Consider the following 18893-nt stretch of genomic DNA (forward strand, 5'->3'; position numbering starts at 1 on the left):
CTTAAAGCATAGGGACCTAGGGACAGACTAGAAAAGGGTAAAGATTAATTCCGATAGTGGAGGCTGCTCATTAGTTCTTCCATCTACATCCCCCTCGCTACCCTGACTCGTGTTCTTCCCTCAGATCTGCTTTTTAATTTAGTGGAAGGTAATATCCTTCCATGGAACTTATTTTCTGCTTAAATTCCCTCAGAATCTTTTTTTTTTTTTTTGTATAATAAAAAAACTCCATCACTTACTGTTTCCTAATTAACACATACACTTACTGATTCCTAATTGACACAATACTGGCATTTTAAATAAGAAAACTCTTTCTTGTGTGGATTGGACCATTCATCGCAGAACATTTAGTAGCCCTGGACCCCACCCAATGAAAGCCATGAGCATGCCCAATCATTGTGATAAACAAGAAACCATCCCCCACCCGCCCACACATTATAAACACACTCCCTTGTAAAGTCAGGGGTAGGTGGATGCTACCACCCTCCATTTAAAGTCAGCATGACCTAACTGATACAGTCTTATTGGACAAGCGATACAGATCACTGCAGAACAATTAGGAACTAGAGTTTAACAGGAGGAAAACGCAAATGCATTGATAATCTCAGTATCAAGATGCTAACATCTTGGAAGATATTCATCTATATATTTTCTATACAATATCACAAATTACATATATTATACACATTCTTTTTATTTTACAAGACTTCAATCATAGCATTCACTCTTTTCTTTTGAAATGTCCCTTGCACTTAACAATACACTGTGGATACATAAATGAATCATTTAAGTATTGATTTTTTCTGATTCCTCACTACAATCAGAAAAATAGCTGGAACATTAGTTAGGTACTCAAGGCCCTCCGTAAATGGGCCCTATCAAACCTTCAGGGTTTCTTCCTTTCCCGTGACCTACTCTTCCTCCTTGAACCAATTGTGTTGCTTCTCCTGGGCAATCCCATACGTTCCTGCCTGCCGGTTTTTACTGATTCCTTCTCCTACCTTGGCTGCCACCACTTTTTTTCTCCCACCTGTCAATACCCAGCTCAGATGCACCATCTCCCTGGAGGAGGCTTTCCCTGCTCCAGTGATCTCTGCAATGTAGTTTGCACCCTGACCTCACATTGTTGTTGTTAGTGGCATCCTGGCCTGGCACCAGAATATCACATTGATATTTAACTTATTAGGTTTTAGAACACACTCTACTTGGCCTGTAAACTCCTTGATACAGTGTTTGCCTTGATAATAAACACAGATGATAAATAAGTGCAGATAATAATAAATGCAGATGATAAGTATAGGTCTGTACATGTCAGATGGCTTTCTAAAGAGCAATCTGGCAATGTTTTAAGAGCCTTCAAAACAATCAAACTCTTTGACTCAGTAATTTTACTTTAAGAAACATTAAGGAAATAAAGAAGTGCACAAAGACCTTTGTGCCGACAGATTATAGTAGAGAAACAAAGGGAAAGAAGGGAAATGTCCAGCAATAGAAGATTGATTAGGTTATGATCAATCTGTGTGATGGAATATTATGAAACTATTAAAAATACATGACTAAATATAAGGATATTGCAAAATGCTGACCAGTTAAGTTTACATTAAATTATAACCATGAATAGTTGGATTAAGAATTATTTTATTTTATTTTGTTTTCTTTTCAGAAATACAGCATAGGTTTAGGAACTTGAGCACTGGTGTCAGAAGGCCTGGGTTTTTAACTCTGGCTCTGTGACCTTACATACATTATAGAGTTTATAATCTTAGCTTTCTCATCTGCAAAATGGGAATAACCACAGTACCTGCTTTAATAAGGTCATGGAGATAATTCAATGAAGGAAAGCATGTAAAATGCTCAGCACTGTACCTGACATAATAGAAGCTAACTCTGAACGCTTACTATATTTTTCTTCTAGCTAGTTTACATTTTTGAATTTCTGGTATTACTGCTATAAGCAGAAAAAGAGCCGTAAAGAATAGTTTTCTTTTTAAACTTACTGAATAAGGATGGCCTCTGCTATTACCCATATTATTTTGCTCAAATTGCTGTAAGACAATTTCTAGGTTAGATCAGAAAGAATTCCTAGGGACAATAACTCTTAAGCCATAGATTAAGTAGCTAAAGGTAGATATAGATGGCCCAAGGCTGGATGTGGTGGCTCACACCTATAATCCCAGCACTTTGGGAGACGGTGGGAGGCTCACTTGAGCCCTGGAGTTTGAGGCCAGCCTGGGCAACATTGCAAGCCCGCGCCTCTACAAATAATAAAAAAAAAATTAGCCAGACATGGTAGCACACACTCGTGGTCCCATCTACTTGGGAGGCTGAGGTGGGAGAATCACTTGAGCCTGGGAGTTTGAGGCTGCAGTGAGCTGTGATCTCACCACTGCACTCCAGCCTGGGTGACAGAGCAATATCCTGTCTCAGAAAAAAAAAAAAAAAAGAAAAAGAAAGATGACCTAAAGAAGATTAGGAATCATCAAAAGAAGATCCATATCAATTTTAGAAGCATTAAGTATAATTAAGCTTCAAGGCAGGAGGATTAACAAAATCCAAGGGTCTTTCCAGTTCAGTAGAGATCAACTTTGAGGACAGGTCTAAGATACTGGACAAAGGGTATTGTGGCAAAAGTAACCACACAGAAATCTGCAGATATGTGAACTAGGGGAGGCAAGTTTGACAACATCTAGTTTAACTTCCTTTGTTACATTGATGAGGACCCAGAGAGAAGAAGCAGTTTATCAAACAACTAGCAGTGGCGTGTCCTTGTCCATCTTTTCCCCTCCCGTTTTCTCTAGAAGCCTCTACCTGTTTTAAATTATCAGCCAAAAACACAATGTACACACAGCAGAAGCCAAGTTGGGTGACAATAAGGAAGAAGCTCACGATATGCCTAGAAGGGAGAAGAGAGGGAAAAAGAAAACTTGTTATAAAATAAGTCAACTTGTCAGTTCCATTTCTTGCCATTCTGCCCTCTGTTCCCAGGGGTTGGTGGCCCTGTACCAGCACACTTGGTCCTTCCACCACAATCAACAATGGGGCAAAGAAGTCAGGTAACAATAGTTCTTTTTTTTTTTTTAGACGGAGTTTTGCTCTTGTTGCCCAGGCTGGAGTGCAATGGTGCGATCTCGGCTTACCACAACCTCCGCCTCCCAGGTTCAAACGATTGGCCTCAGCCTCCCTAGTAGCTGGGATTACAGGCATGTGCCACCATGCCTGGCTAATTTTGTATTTTTTGTAGAGACAAGGTTTCTCCATGTTGGTCAGGCTGGTCTCGAATTCCCGACCTCAGGTGATCCACCCGCCTTGGCCTCCCAAAGTGTTGGGATTACAGGCATGAGCCACCATGCCTGGCCAACAATAGTTCTTTTTAAAAGATGATTTTTAACCACCCTCACACTCTCAGCTCAGCAAGTGGTAAAATTCTTCCTGGTCATGAGCCTCTCCCGATACCGGGCTTGGTGGCATTCCTCGTCATTGATACTAATTAATGTGGGACAGCAGGCACAATGTTTTTATTAGCTACCATTCACATTTGAAATTTTTTCTGCCATGTGCCAGAACTATGTTGGGCACTGATAATACACAGACAAATAACATACAGTCCCTTCCTCTTGTGGTTTATAGACTAATGGGTTAGGTGGACAAAAATTCTTATGATATAGCATTAAGGTGAATGCTATGGTGAAAAGGGCATTTTATCCAAATTATGGGCAGACAGAAAGCCTTGTTAGAAAACCCAATACCTAAGAGACAGCCCCTTGGGAAAGGGAAGAAAGAGAGTTGGAGGGAGGAAGAGAGAGGGACAAAGAGAGAGAGAGAAAGAAGAAAAAGGAGGAGAAAAAGAAGAGGAAGAGAAGGAGGAGGAAGAAGAGGAGGAGGAAGAAGAAGAAGGAGGAGGAGGAGAGGAGGAAGGGGGGAGAGGAGGAGGGAGAGGAGGAGGAAGGGGAGGAGGCAAGAGGAGGAGGTGGAGGAAGAAGAAGAGGAGGAGGAGGAAGAACTAAGAAGAGGAAGAGCAGGAGGAAGAAGAAGAAGACAACAAGAATAAGGAGGAGGAGGACAGCTTTAGGAGAAGGGGAAGAAATGACACATTCAGAATCTGAATCTTTGAGCTTGAGGTTCCTATAGGAGACATTCGGGACACAACTGGATATTAGGATCTGGAACTGTTGAGTTGTAGTAGTGGATAAAGCCTTGCAAAGGCAGAGCAGTGTTAGAAAGTGTGCAGAATGAAGAGAGTAGATGGCAGTGTTCAACCCTGGAGAACATCAACATTCAATGGAAGCAAAATAGCTTACAACAAATGAAAAGGAGTGGCTAGAAAGGTAGGAGGGAAACTAGGGGGAAAGAGGTTTAATAGTAGCCAAGTGAGGAGAGAATGTTGAAAGAAGAGAATGGTCAATTTTACACATTACTGCTGAAAGGTTCTCTAGGACAAGGAAGATGCAACAAGAAGGTCTTTTAGGACATTGCTTGAAAGAACTTTAGTAGAATTACAAGGAGAGCAAAGCCAGGTGGCCTGTGAAAGAGGTGTGGATGGGATGTAAGGCAATAAAGTCAGAGGGTGGTCCAGTGTTGATGGCTCCCATTTGCTCATTACTGTAGACTCATTGTCTAAAGCACTTTATGACACATTGTAGGTATTCAGTAGACATTTGTTGAATAATATATATTGAATGTAAGATAGGATGTTGGCTACAATGGTAAGGTCCAGGAAGTTTTATTTACTTGCTTTATTATTATTATTATTATTATCATTATTATTATTATTATATCTTAAGTTCTGGGGTACATATGCAGAACGTGCACTTTTGTTACATAGGTATACATGTGCCATGGTGGTTTGCTGGAGATACAGGAACACATTAAATGCTGAGAGGAAGAACCCATACTAAAGGAATTCCAGTTATAGGAGAGGCAGTAATTAATGAAAGAAGATCCCTAAATGGAGCAGGGAAATCTTCTTTATATGCCCAACAACAAGTAGAAGGATTTGACAGTCTGTGACAGGCAAGTCTCCTCCTGGGTCACACAACTGGGAAAATTCTGGTCATTATCCAGTAGTCTTCCTTGTCTGTTCACAGACTGAATTTGTGGATTACTCTTGTGAGTATGGGCTTTGAGCGAAGGGTGGTGCCAGGCCCATGATACCATACAGACTACCTGCCATGGGCAGGGGCGCACTGTGAGTACTGCAGGAGTTTAGGGAAGTTCAAAAGAGACTTTGACAATCTAGATGGTGCTCAACAAGAGGAGACAGACAGGTGGAGACAGGTCTGAAACAAGGAGAAAGGAGTAGATTTAGTCCCAAGTACCAGAAGACAAAGGGTGTTGACCTGTTCTCTGTCACCCCTGAGAGCTAAAAGATGGGATTTTTCAGGGAGGAAGACTTCATTCAGCTCAACAAAGGGTTCTTAAAGTCTTGGTCTTTTCCTCTCTTTTCTTCTCACTATATACCCTCTCCCTAAGAGACCTCTCTGTCCCTGGCTTCATGGCTGATGACTTCAGTTCTGGATTGGTGCATGAAGATAGGCTTAAACCCATATATCCCCACTAGACATCTCTACTTAAATGTTTCTCAGGCACTCCAAACTCAACTTGTCCAAAATACAAGTCATCATAAATCTGAGTCAACCTCGACTCTTCCTTATCTCCCAATCCCAGGATCCAGTTCATGATCAAGTCAACTTTTCTTCATCCCACTGCCACCAGCTTGGTCCCAGGCACCATTGTGACCTGGCTGGATACTGTCAATAGCCCCCTCATGGATCTGACTAAATCTGCTCTTGCTCCCATACAATCTATTCTCCTCAGAGAAGTCAGACAGATCTTTAAACAATACAAATTTGATGACTTCCCTGATTAAAACCCTCCAATGGCTTCCTGGTTGGTTTTAAGAAAACAGCAAATAGAGTCTTTGTTTCAGAGGGTCTAAAATGTACCACTTGATTGGGCTCCAGGCTCCTTCTTCAGTTCCACCTCCCTGACTCTCTGCCCTCAAGCTACCTGGTCTTGTTGTACCTTGAATCTGTCACCTATACCTTCTTGCTTCAGGGGCCTTCACACCCTCTCTTCCTTCTTCCAGCCCCACCCTCCAGGCCCCTGTCCACCTTCTTTGAGGTGATTCCTCATTCTTCAGGACTCCTTCCTGCAGAACTCATCTCACCTGTTCCATCCTAGAAAGCCCTCCTCTCCCCCAAGCCAACACACATCTTCTAACTGCCTGGTGGCAACCAGCCCTTCTTTCCTTCATCGTACATCTCCAAGCAGCTATTAAATAACTCTATTCTAGGCTGTTTAATGTCTGCCTTTCTCACTGGATTATGGGTTCTGTGAGGGCAAAGTCTTGTTCTTCTCGGTCCCCATGACATTTCCAGGGCCATAGCAGTAACTGGATAAATGTGGTTTAATAAAAGAGTAAATAACATTAAAGCTGCATAGCAAAGGAATGAGAACCCTGTCACTGGAGATATACAAGAAGTGGGGGTTGATCAGGTTTGTTGCCAATGAACCCCTTCCATGTACAACATCTAACATAGAAGTGCCAAACAAACCACCTTCCCAGGGAAGAAGTCATCCCTGATAGCAGCATTTTCTCCTCCTGTGTCCTACCCCACTGCAGGCAAAGGAAGAACAGGTTACCTTCCCCAGTGAGCGTGATTCTGGAGCCAGGCGTTGGGGTTGGCTTCTAGTCCATGCATCACTGTGTCCCCATAGTCCATAAAGGGCTTGTTAAGCCTGCAGGAGAGAGTGCATAAACAGTTTCGAAGAGATAGTTTAGCCTAAAGTCACATGGTCAAAAGTCAGGAGACACAGAACAAGGCAGGACACAGCTAAAGAGCAGAAAGAACACAGGGGCAGAGACCTCGGGCTTTGATACTCAGCAGTAATTCCTCAGTGGCTTGTTTTCCTTACCTGTTAAATGAGGCGGAGACTACACAGCAAGAGTCTAATGCACACCTTGCATGGGGACGGTAGTTTTCATATCCATGATCCCATTGGATCCTCATGACCATTCTCTGCATAGTTTATGCCCAATTTCCAGAGGAGCCAACCAGATAAGCACAATAGCCTGAATGAGATCTCCTAAGGAGCCATGCAGAAGAGCCTCACCTGAGTTCCCTGCCCCTGAATGCTCTTCACTCTTTCTTGGCCTTATTGGGGAAAACTAAGAAGTAAACTTCTATTACGCATAGGATGTTTCTGGGCTGTCCCTGAGAACCATGTACCAAAGGAATTGACACAAGGAGGCTGTTTTCCTCACCTCTTACAGAAGCGCTGGGCACACTTGACCAGGATGTGCATACAGTGGCAGGCTATGAAGCCCATTACCAGCAGACTGAGTGGGCCCATCTGGAGGAAGGGGAGGCAAGGGGTGAGGGAGGAGAGAAGAGAATGCATTTATGAAGAATACTGCGAGGTGGGCTTGGTAGTGCCGATATCATGCAGAACTCAAAGAACTCTCTAGCAAACTGGGTTTAAAGCCCTTTTGTAACAGCAACAGCTATTCTTTCAAATATGATCTCAAGTAATATTCCAATAAAGCACATAAAGCAATTACAATGGGGTATACTGACGGGAGTAGGGGAGCACAGAATCCTGACCATGCGTGCCCTTTGTGGCCCCTGAAACATCCCCAAGGGGACCTGGTGCTCTATAGAGCATACTCGGAAAACTGGGCATAGTCCAATCCTTGCATTCTACAGGGGAGGAAACTGAGGCCCATAGAGCAGGCAAATGACTTACCAAGGGTACTAAAGTCTGAGGCAGATCCAGAACTCAAACCCAGGCTAGATGTCTAGACCCTAACCCCGCACCAAGCTGCCTCCCAGAAAGACTGCTCACCACAGGTTGCTAAAACGTCAGAGCCTCTCCTCTTACTTCCCTTCCTCAACTGACCATAAAGCCCCCACATGTGGCGCCTCTCTTACCAGGATGCCCGCGTTCTTCACAGCGAGGGGTAGTCCCAGGATCCCTGTACCCATGTTGCCTTTCACCAGGTGAATCAAGGCCTGGAACACTCTAAAGGAGTGGAAGGAGATGGGAAGTATGGGTGTGTGGAGGTGAGAAGATCCAGCAGTCATTCCCTCGCAGCATGCCAGCACCTGATAGGTGGGCTCCTAGCCATCTCTCAGTGCATGAGTCCCTGCCTGGCACATCTGGGTCTCCTGTAGGGTTACCAACCATCCCAGTTGGCCCAGAACTGTCCTAGTTTTAGCAGCTAACACTCAATATATGCTGCACCACTTACTATATGAGACACCGTGCTAGGTGCTTTAAATGAGTATTATCTCATTTAATCTTCTTGTCAAGGCTCTGACAAAGATACTATTATCCTCTTGCAGGTGAAGAAACTGAGGCACAGAGATTTGTTAATGACTTATCCAGGATATATTGGCGAGCCAAGATTTAATGCAGGGCTGCTTCAGAGTCCCTGTTCTTCACCGCTACTTCTGCTGAGCTGCCTCCCAGAGATAAACTCAGACAGTGTAAGTAAAGAAACAACCTCATTTCATAACTGAGGAAATGGAGGCTCAGAGAGGGGCAGAAACTAGCTCAATGTCATAAAACTAGTAGTAGAGACAAGCTTGAACTCAGAGAAAAGGGGAAAGGGCGGGCAGAAACAAAAAATCATTGTGAATTCTGAATAAACAGGTCGGATGACTGGGTCCCCAGATGAGGTCTGGCGGGGCATAATCATTCAGGGATTGGGCTCCAGAGGGATTTCTTTTCTCAGCCCAGGGCATTAGGGCTGGAGAATGCACACCTCCCCTCCCCCAAACAAAAACTCAGACCCCTCCTTTAAGACAGATGTGAAGGTTTGCCCGGAGGACAAGGTCTAAACCATCAGGAGAAAAAATGTTCCAGGGAGGTACTCTCTCTGTTAGTGGAAGTACAAAACAACCTATTTCTACACGTTTTTGTACCTGGACCAGGTTAAGTCAAGGCGAGCGTGGGGTTTACACATGCAACTTTAGAAACCTTGGAAATTCCCCATGAGAGCCTTCTGGTTAGGAGACTTATGCTTTGTAAAACAACAAAGGTACTCTGGAAGGAGCCCGGTCTCTGGGATTTGACAAACCAGGGATTAAACCTCAAGGCAACGACTTAACTAGCTGTGTCATCTTGGGCAACGTGTTCAACTTTTTTGACCCTCTGTAAATGTCAGGAGTGATGCTATTTTTAAAAGATGCTATTTTAAAAGAATCTATGGGCAGAGGCTCAGGAAGCTTCATATTGAAGCTCTAAACCCTCTAGCTTCCTGAGCCTCTGTACATAGATTCATCAAGGGTTAAAGAGAACAATCGAGCGAGAAAGGGGGTGGAGAGTCCCCACATGCCTTTCTCCCTGTGGGTGTCCACATCGCTGACTGAGCACTACACCCTACTCGCCAGGCCAGCAATGGGCTTATTTTGCAACTAGGAAAGGGTCACCGGGTTACTTTGGAAATTTCTAACTAAAGTACTTAGGAAATCAGAATTTAACTTTGGGCCACTCAACCAACTTGAAAACATAGTGCGGTAAGTCAAGCAAAGCACCAAAATGGGAGTTGGGAGACATGGGTTCCAACTCTAACTCCTTTCATTTTGGTCACCTTGGACTGTCATCTTATTCACAGCAGCAGACACACTGTGTCTGGGGTATTTATGCTCAAATCTCCCAGGAGGAGAGAACTATCATTGACAGAGGAGAAACTGGACACAAAGAAGTTCCAGCATTTGCTCTAGCTGGTAAGCAGCTAAGTGGGAATTCGAGCCTGGGTGAGCCAACGCCATTGTTGCCACGCTTACTCAGCCCATTATTTGGCTTCTCCCCAAGCCACATGTCTCCCTTTAGCTCTTACTTGCTTTATTCCTTTGATCCTTAAGTTGCTGAAATTGCCATCAAACCTTGTATCAGTTCAGGACACAAGAGATAGGTGGTTCCCTCAAGGCCTCTGACTGAGAAATGCCTCTACTTAGCAGTGGCTGGCCCCAACTTATAGACAGCACACTCTCAGGGTCACTAATACTTAGCAACTTCCAGGACTAGCCCTGGGGCACGGGCAGCCAGACCAGTCACTGTGTCCACCCCTAAATTGTCCTGCTGGATGGCTGTGGGGAGAGGCTTTGCCTGCCCCTTACAGTCCCTCCCTGCAGTGCACCCCCAAAAAACACATCCTCCGATTTTGTTTCCATGCGCCCTCCTTTAGTTCACACTGCCACCTGTTTTGCATATCAGAAAACTGGGACTTAGAGAAGGAGCAGAGCCACCAATTGAACTCAGGCCTTCTGATTCTCTGTCCAGTGCTCTTTCTACTATGCTAGTGGTGCAAAAACTTTCTTCTTAAAGCAGCAGAACCCCTTCACTACCACACCCCACACCTTTTGTTCCCCACACCTTTTGTTCCTAAGTAAACTAGCAAGTCTGGTTGGGTGGTAGGGTCAGGTGTGGGGAAGGGAGCTGCAGCCCTGTAGCTTGGCTTCCCTCTTTTTTTATGTTTTGGAAGCCTTGTGAATAACCCCCACTCCCCACTCCCTGGAAAGTGGAAAAAACTAGAACTTTCCACAAAGTGTACACACACTTTGTCTTTTTCTCTTTTTTAAGAAAAAAGAGAAAGTATTTCCTCTTTTGGATGGTATCATCCAAGACAGATTTGTCAGTCCCCTCCCTTACATGGGGCTCTTTCCAAGGTCCTGTATGCAATTTTGAATGGACAATTTTGTATTGCTTTTTTCTTAAAAAAGAGAAAAAGACATAGTGTCATCTATGCTTCTCAGTTGAAGTAGAGGCCAGGCTTACTGCAGGAAGGAGGCAGGGAGGAGGAAATACTTAGTGGTCAGTGAGGCCACTGTGGTTTTAAGCTCAGGACTCACCTTCTCCTCCAAGAAGTTAGGGATTCTACCTCTATCCCCAATATTAACATCGCTGGCCAGGAACAAAAATGTGGCTTTGGGGCCAGCACTGAATTCTAGCCCCTATCCTGCCAATGGCTCTGTATGTGGTCCAGGGTAATTGAGCCTCAGTTTCCCCACCTGTGCCTGTTGGGGGCTGGATCACTATGTCCCTGAGGGCTTTTCTGACGGCCTTTACTTCTGCCTCAGCTTGACTCAGCCCATGACTGCACCTTTTGCAACCTTGGTTTCTCATCTGCACAATGGGTTGAGGGTCCGACACACCCACCTCAGGGTTTTTGCCAATGCAAGCTTCAGGCTAGAAAGCAGAAATAGGGATGGCAGAAAACAGCACTCACGTTATGCCCTTGGTCTTCTTCAAGCCTGCTGACTCTGAAGGACTTTCATCCAAGAATGTAGAGTCCTTGTTCTCCAACTTCTTGGCACTTTCAGGAGGCGACATAAGGTCCAATTTGATGGCAACGGCTCCCTGGGGACCCTCGGTACTTTTTGTCACAGACATGACTGCTTAAGAAACAAGGAGCTCAGGGTGACAAAGAGGTCTGCTCTGGAAGGAGGGAAGCAGGAAGGTGTCTAGTGTAGATGTACACCCCAGCACAGTGGTGTGTGCCCGGGCTGGCTCTGGCCAAGCTGGAACGAGGCCCCGCCTACCTCCCTGGAGGGCACCTCTTCCTGCCTGGAGAAGCCAGTGGAAGAGGACTCCTGGGAAGAGGAGGAGAGGAAGGAGGGATTTGGAAAGGGCGTCACCTATTCTTATTGATATTACTTAATAATAATCATAATGATAACTATTATACTGAGAACTTTAATAATGAATATCTATTAAGCCCTTTACTAAGGGATAAACAATCCTCTAAATGTTTTATCTACATTTTCTCATTTAACCCTATCAATTAAATAAGGAGAAAACTGAGGTTTCTTGAAGTAAAGGAATCTGCCCGAGATCAGATAGCTAGAAAGTGACAGAGTTGGAACCTAGCCCAACTTGTCAAGGTTTTCAACCAGTAACCTATTTCTGCCTCCGAGAAAATACCTACAAATCCTTCTCCTTTTATTCGTCTCAGGGTAGAGGTTTCCATATCTCACTGGCTCCACAATCTGCTGTAAGACATCCCTTCTGGGAACACCCCATTCTTAAATTGGAACAAAAAAGGGACAATCACTCACTCATCTCCAACTAATTCTTAGCTTTTGTGAGGCTCCATGGAGTGAGTAAAGAGTGTTCTTCTGGAAATGGGGAAGAGGCTGAGATTGTATGACTCCCAGCCACATTTTGCTGGGCAACATACTGGCACCAGGAGGTGGTGAGATTTGTCTAAGGTCACACATGAAATCCAGGATAGAATTCTGCAGCTAAAGATGGTCTTGGGCGTTTCTCTAGTATCTCACTCTCTGTCATTATCTCTGCTCCAGTGCAGATGAACAGGCCAAAATTTCCTCCTCCCTCAAAATTACAGCTTTTGACTCAAGCCATACCACTCTCTCCTCCATCATCTCATCCCCAAAACTAACATTTCTTAAGGGCTTATTACATGCCACGAGCTTTGCTTAGCTAATGTCACTGCTAACTGGTAGCATCCAAGACAGATTTGTCAGGCCCCTCCCTTACATGGGGCTCTTTCCAAGGTCCTGTGTGCAATTTTGAATGGACAATTTTGTATTGCTTTTTTCTTAAAGAGGTCCTCCTTACCACTACTTTCCCTTCTCCGTAGGATAAGCTTCAAGCTCCACAAAGCCTGGCTACTTCTGTGGGGTAGCTTTGTTAGTTTGTTTTTACAGATGTGGAAATTGAGGCTCAGAGAGGTAAAGAATAACTTGCTGGAGGTCACAGCTGGAACTCCCTGCTAGCCAGGTTTTTGTTGTTGTTGTTGTTTGTTTTTTGTTTTGTTTTGTTTGTCTGAAGCCTGCAGCTTTGACCACAGCACTGTCTCCTTTGTTTTAATGCTGGCCCCACCCTGCAAGTTTCTTGTCCTGAATCAACTGAAACAGTATTGCTGGTCTGTGAAGTAGCAGGCTGCATCCTGTGACCTGCTCGTTTACAGCCTGAGATTCCACAATTTAAATTTGTAATCTCAGATTTGATGTCGCAGGTGGAGCTCTGTGTTCCTGCTCGAGCAAGGTCAGTAAATAAGATTGTTGAGGAGCTTGCTATGTTTAGCTATGAGCTAGTTCTTGCCTTCCTCTCCAGGTTGTGAGAAGAACTCTGAATTATATTCAGGCATTTTGGAAAGGGGTGGCTGGAATATCAGTGTTTGGCCAGAGCTCTTCCCAGGCATCGTCAGTGAAAAAAAAGCTTGTAGGGTGGGGCTCCAGACCCCAACTCATTGCACCACATGTTAGCAGGCAGGAGGTCTTCTCCCAGGGTGGGGATGTCCAAAATAAGCCCTTCTAACATGAGTGGCCCAGGCATCTGAAGCCCTGGGTTCCACTATGGCTCTAACTATGAAGCTGTGGCAATCCTTGGAAAGATATTATTCCCCTTCAAACTCCAGTTTCCCCTTTGCAAGATGGATACTAGATTGTAGATGACTTCCAAAGGCATGAGAACCCCAAGGGCTTGGATGGGGTGTTCGGTAACGCTTAGATGCAGGCCAGCTTTTCTTGGGTGGGGCAGGCAACTGGTGAAAAGACAGCCTGCCCATTAGACAGCTCCAAAAAGGGTAGAGCAAATGGGATGTAAATAATGATAATAATCTCCTATGATCCTTTAGAGTAAACACAGAGCCTTGTTCCTTTCATGGCTTATGGCACTTTTGAAACTTGGTGTGTATCAAAGCATCTGAAGAGATAATAAAGAACAGAGACTCAGACTTGTTGAAGTAGGATAGAATCTGTGCCATGATATTTTTGCCAAGTTCATCAGGTGATTCTGATACTAGCTGAAGTTTGAGTCCACTGTTCTATGGCGTGGGAATAATTGCTTCCTTTTTAATAGATTAGAGAACCAAGGCAGAGAGCTGGGAAATATTTGCCTGAGGTCGTATAATCTGGTAGAAATGATCACTAGTACTCCTTTGGGCTCAGTACTCAGTACTCAGAGACTTCTGAGTACCCCTACCTGGATGAAAATTCATCACCCTATCCTCACCCCGCCCCCCCCGCCCCCGGGTACCTCCTCATAGTCTGTGGCTGATGACTGTGTCTCCTCCTACCCCCATCTAAATAATAATGATAATAGCGACTCACATGTATTGAGTCTATTCTATGTGCCAAGCTCTAGATGAGGTGTGTTACATGAGGTAGGCAGTATGATTACCCCTATTTTACAGATGAGGAAACTGAGGCTCAGAAGGGTTACCTCCCTTGCCTAAGGTGACCCAGTTAGTACTAGAGGCAGAGCTTTGATTGAATTCCAGGCCTCTTGGCATGTGCCTCTGAAGCTGCAGTTGAGTTATCTCTGTGTTCCTCTGCTATGACTAGGGCGTAGTAGGAACTCTGAAATAGTCGAAAACCCTTTCCTGTGCATACTTTATGCCATTCAAGACTGGGACTTCATGCATCAATCAAATTTATAAATAAATGTTAGGGACTGATATAGATGGGCAAATTCTCATTTCTCTCCATTAAAAACCTTTAAAATATCACCATTAAAAGAAAGAGAATATTTCAACCCCCTAAAGCTGGAAGAACATAATATCAGGATAAAGGATAATGGGTTTTTTTTGTGGTTTTTTTGAAACAGAGTCTCACTCCATTGCCCAGGCTGGAGTGCAATGGTGTGATCTCGGCTCACTGCAACTTCCACCTCCCAAGCTCAAGTGATCCTCCCACCTCAGCCCCCAAGTAGCCAGGACTACAGGTGCATGACACCATGCCTAATTTTTGTATTTCTTGTAGTGATGGGGTTTTGCCATGTTGCCCAGGCTGGTCTTAAATTCCTGAGCCTGCCTTGGCCTCCCAAAGTGCTGGGATTAAAGGACAATGCTTTTAATGCTAACAATACTGCTCCCTTTCTGATGGCCACCACTCTGTGCTTTGGTGTTTGTCAATTGTAAAATACTAATGAGGGTGTCTTTAGGCAGGCGTGAGGATTACATGAGAAAATAACCAAGTACAGTGCCTGAGTCACAGTAAGTGCCCAGAGAGGAGAGCCATTTTTATGATATCATTTTATTGTTGGAGGGAACTTGAAAGGTCATTTTGTTGACTCATACTGTCTCATCGATTGGGGAACTGAAGCCCAGATAGGAGAAGGAACACAGTGAGTGAACAGGGATACAGAGGTGAGATAAGGACTTTAACCCAGCCCAGGTCTTTTGATTTCCAAGCTCTGTTGCAGTGAGCCGAGATCGTACCACTGCGCCCCAGCCTGGGCAAAAAGAGTGAAACTCCGTCTCAAAAAAAAAAAAAGCTATTCCTCAGAACCCCTAAGTGGCCTAATCACATATTCATGTGTGTAGGTATAGGCTCTGACACATTTCTAGGTTTCTGAACTTGCTGGGGAGAGTGAATTGGGGATGAGGAGCGGTCAGTGGCATCAGCAAGTGGCTTCTTCTGGTGAATGAGAATGGGGTCTCTCACTTGTTGCAGGTGTCAACTCTTCTCTTACGACCCAACTGAGTTTCATTTATCTGTTTCTTTTTTCACAAAAGCTAATAATGATAATGACAGTTATCATCATCATCATCATACCATAACGAGAGCTACCATTTATTAAGCATTTTATGTGATACAATATTCACAGCAATCCTTCATCCTCACCACCTCCATTCTCATCCAAGCCAGCATCATCCCTCACTTGGAAAACTAGCTTCCTAACTACTTTCCTGGCCTCTCCACTTCCCTGTTTAAAATCTATTTCCTCACAATAGCAAATGATGATGCAACTCCCCTTCCTGAAACCTCCTCCTGCTCCAAATTGACCTGAGAACATATCAGTATTCCTCACCACAACCCACAAGGTCCTGCATGATCCAGCTGCTACCTCTCTTCCAACTCACCTTGTTCATGTCTCTCCCTAGAACACTATGCTCCAGTCACATGGACCTTTTTTCCTGCATTAAATTTTGTCCTTTCCCTCCTTGGACACTGCATTTGCTGCTGTCTGTGCCTGCACTTTTTATCCTCTGCTTTTTGTTATACTGGTCTTAGATCAAGATTTTTCTGCTCCAATGACCTCCCTTGACAACCCTATCTAAAGGAGGCCCCTCTGCTTGACTAGTTACTCTCAGTCATGCCCCTGCTTTTTTTCATGTTGCTTCTCACAATTTGTAATTATCTTGATTATGTGTGTGTATCCCCATTGTTGTTTATCTCCTCCCACTAGAATTTAAGCTCCATGAAAGTGGGAAGTACTTGGTCACCTTCCCAGTTCTTAGGCCTGGCTCGTGGTAGGCTCTCAAAAAATATTCAGTGAATGAATGTGTTATTGCTCCCATTTGACAGATGTGGAGTAAGCCTCAGAGGTCCTTTCTTTTGCCTGTATTGGTTTCCTATGGCTGCTCTAACAAATTCCCACAAACTTAGTGCCGTAAAACAACACACAAATTTGTTCTCATAGTTCTGAAGGCCAGAAGCCCTAAATCAGTTTCAATGAGCCAAAGTAAACAAGCCAGCAGAGCTGTGCTTCCTCCAAAGGCTATGAAGGAGAATTTGTTTCCTTTGTTGTTGTTGTTCTTCTTCCTAGCTTCTAGAGCATTCTGTACATCCCTTGGCTCGTGGCTCCTTCCCTGATATTCCCATAGTGTCTTCTCTCTCTGACTCTGCTTCTATCCCATGGTCTTCTTATCTCTTGTCTGTAGTCAAATCTCCCTTTGTTTTCCTCCTATAAAGATACTTGAGATTAAACATAAGGATAATCCAGGATAAACCTCCCATCTCAAGATCCCTAACTCAATCACATCTGCAAAGGATATGATTTAAACCCAGCTAGGGCTGTCCAGATTCTTCTTGGCCTCTCTATGCAGCATTCCTTACTTCAGGGTATGGGGCTAGACTCGCTCTGGAATAAGGGTCTTATGACCCACAATCAAATTAGAGTCCTGCCTTGGGCAGGTGAAAGGAGGGGAGGAGAAAGCTAGAGATAGAGAGATTCTCTTTGCTCTTACAAGGGCTATGGGAATTACGAGCCAGGAACCATGGATGAAAACATATGTGTTGAAAACCATGAATGAAAACATATATATGTATGTGTGTGTGTGCATATGTGTATATATATAATAGATATAGATATAGATATCACAGACTCATAGTACTTAGTTAGAGGCATAACAGTCCCTTCATTCTACAAATTGTGAAACTGAGGCCCAGAGAGGAGAAGTGAGCACACACAAAGATACTATGTTTACGACAGAACCAGGCATAGCATCTAAAATATGGTTCACACTTTAGAGATTGTCTACCAAAACCTAATGTTGTCTTTAAAAATAAATGATAGACTATTCTTTTAGAGCAGTCTTAGGTTCACAGCAAAATTGAGCCAAAGGAGCAGAGAGTTCCCATATACCCCTGGCCCCAGGCATTCACAGCATCCCCTACTATTGACATCCAGCAACGGAGTGAGACATTTGTTACATCAGTGAACTTACACTGACACACCATTATCACGCAGAGTTTACTTTGGGGTTCATTCTTGGTGGGGTGCATTCTGTGGGTTTGGACAGATGTCTAATGGTGTGTATCTACCATGAGTATCATGGAGTCATTTCACTGCCCTAACCTAAAAATCTTCTGTGCTCCACCTGTTCATCTCTCCCTCTTTTCTAACTCCTGGCAACTACTGATATTTTCACTGTCTCCATAGTTTTGCCTTTTCCAGAATGTCATACAGCTAGAAACATACAGACCGTAGCCTTACAGATTGTCTTCTTTCACTTAGTAATATGCATTTAAGTTTTCTCCATGTTTTTTTATGTCTTGGTAGCTCATTTCCTTTTAATGCTGAATAGTATTCCATTCTCTGAATGTACCACAGTTTATTTATCCATTCACCTACTGAAAGACATCTTGGGTGCTCCCAAGTTTTTGCAATTATAAATAAAGCTACTATCTGCCGGGTGCAGTGGCTCAGGCCTGTAACCCAGCGCTTTGGAAGGCTGAGGTGGGTGGATCGCTTGAGGTCAGGAGTTCAAGACCAGCCTGGCCAACATGGTGAAACCCCATCTCTACTAAATATACAAAAATTAGCCAGGCGTGGTGGTGCACACCTGTAATCCCAGTTACTCTGGAGGCTGAGGCAGGAGAATCACGTGAACCTGGGAGGTGGAGGGTGCAGTGAGCCAAGATCGCACCACTGCACTCCAGCCTGGGCAACAGAACAAGATTCTGTCCCAAATAAACAAAGAAACAAACAAATTAAGCTACTATAAATATCTTTGTGGACATTTTGGATTGGCATGCGTTTTTAATTCATTTGGATAAACATTGACATTGTCATTTTATCAGATCAGTGCAGAACAGCCACTCTTGAGGAAATTTTCTTCTACCAAGATAATATCTGCACTTCAGCCAAGTCTTTCTACTCTCTGTGTTTCATGCATGCAGAATGAGCTAAAATGGTTTTAGAGGCACAGAGTCCAACCTCCTCATTTTATAGATGGGGAAACTGAAGCACACAATTTGATCCTGCCCTGTCCCTGGGGCCCTGTCCCTCAGCGGGGTTACGGGTCATCTGGATTAGATTCTGCTTTGGTAGGGGGACAGAAAGGACAGACAGTTTCATGCCCACTCTCCATTTTGCCTGGTAGCTCCAGGAATAGTCTTGGCACTAACTCCTGTTGTCTAGATTGGGACCCATGCACATGCACATACCTGAACCAATCATGGTGACCCTAGTGGTCAGGACTGGGTCATTGGCTCACCCCTGGATTGGAAGCAGAGTCAGCCTCACTAGAACTATATATATGGGGGGTGGCAGAAGTGGTTTTCCCAAGGAAAATCAGAGAATAATTACCAGAAAAAAGGAGGCTAGATGCTGGGCAGCAGAGCAGATGTTCACCATAGAAGGGAAATACAACTTGAACATTAGGAGCTATAATGCAAGGGAGACCATGGTAAGTC

At 44.2% G+C, this 18893-nt stretch overlaps 1 protein-coding gene across 2 annotated transcripts in view; it reads right to left on the bottom strand.

Annotated features, from left to right (window-relative positions):
- SLC36A2 (solute carrier family 36 member 2) overlaps window positions 1-11490 on the bottom strand; it is a 32629-nt gene extending 21139 nt beyond the window's left edge. The window contains exons 1-5 of one of the 2 annotated variants that reach the window (XM_024246680.3): window positions 11234-11490; window positions 7932-8022; window positions 7265-7353; window positions 6643-6738; window positions 2809-2893 (exon numbers count right to left, since the gene is read on the bottom strand). In XM_024246680.3, coding sequence (XP_024102448.1) covers window positions 2809-2893; window positions 6643-6738; window positions 7265-7353; window positions 7932-8022; window positions 11234-11397 — 525 coding nt within the window. In that variant the 5' untranslated portion in view covers window positions 11398-11490. 2 annotated transcript variants of the gene reach the window in all.
- Window positions 11491-18893: the final 7403 nt, after the last annotated feature.

Source organism: Pongo abelii, chromosome 4 (genome assembly GCF_028885655.2).
Source record: "Pongo abelii isolate AG06213 chromosome 4, NHGRI_mPonAbe1-v2.0_pri, whole genome shotgun sequence".
NCBI classification, from domain to species: Eukaryota; Metazoa; Chordata; class Mammalia; order Primates; family Hominidae; genus Pongo; species Pongo abelii.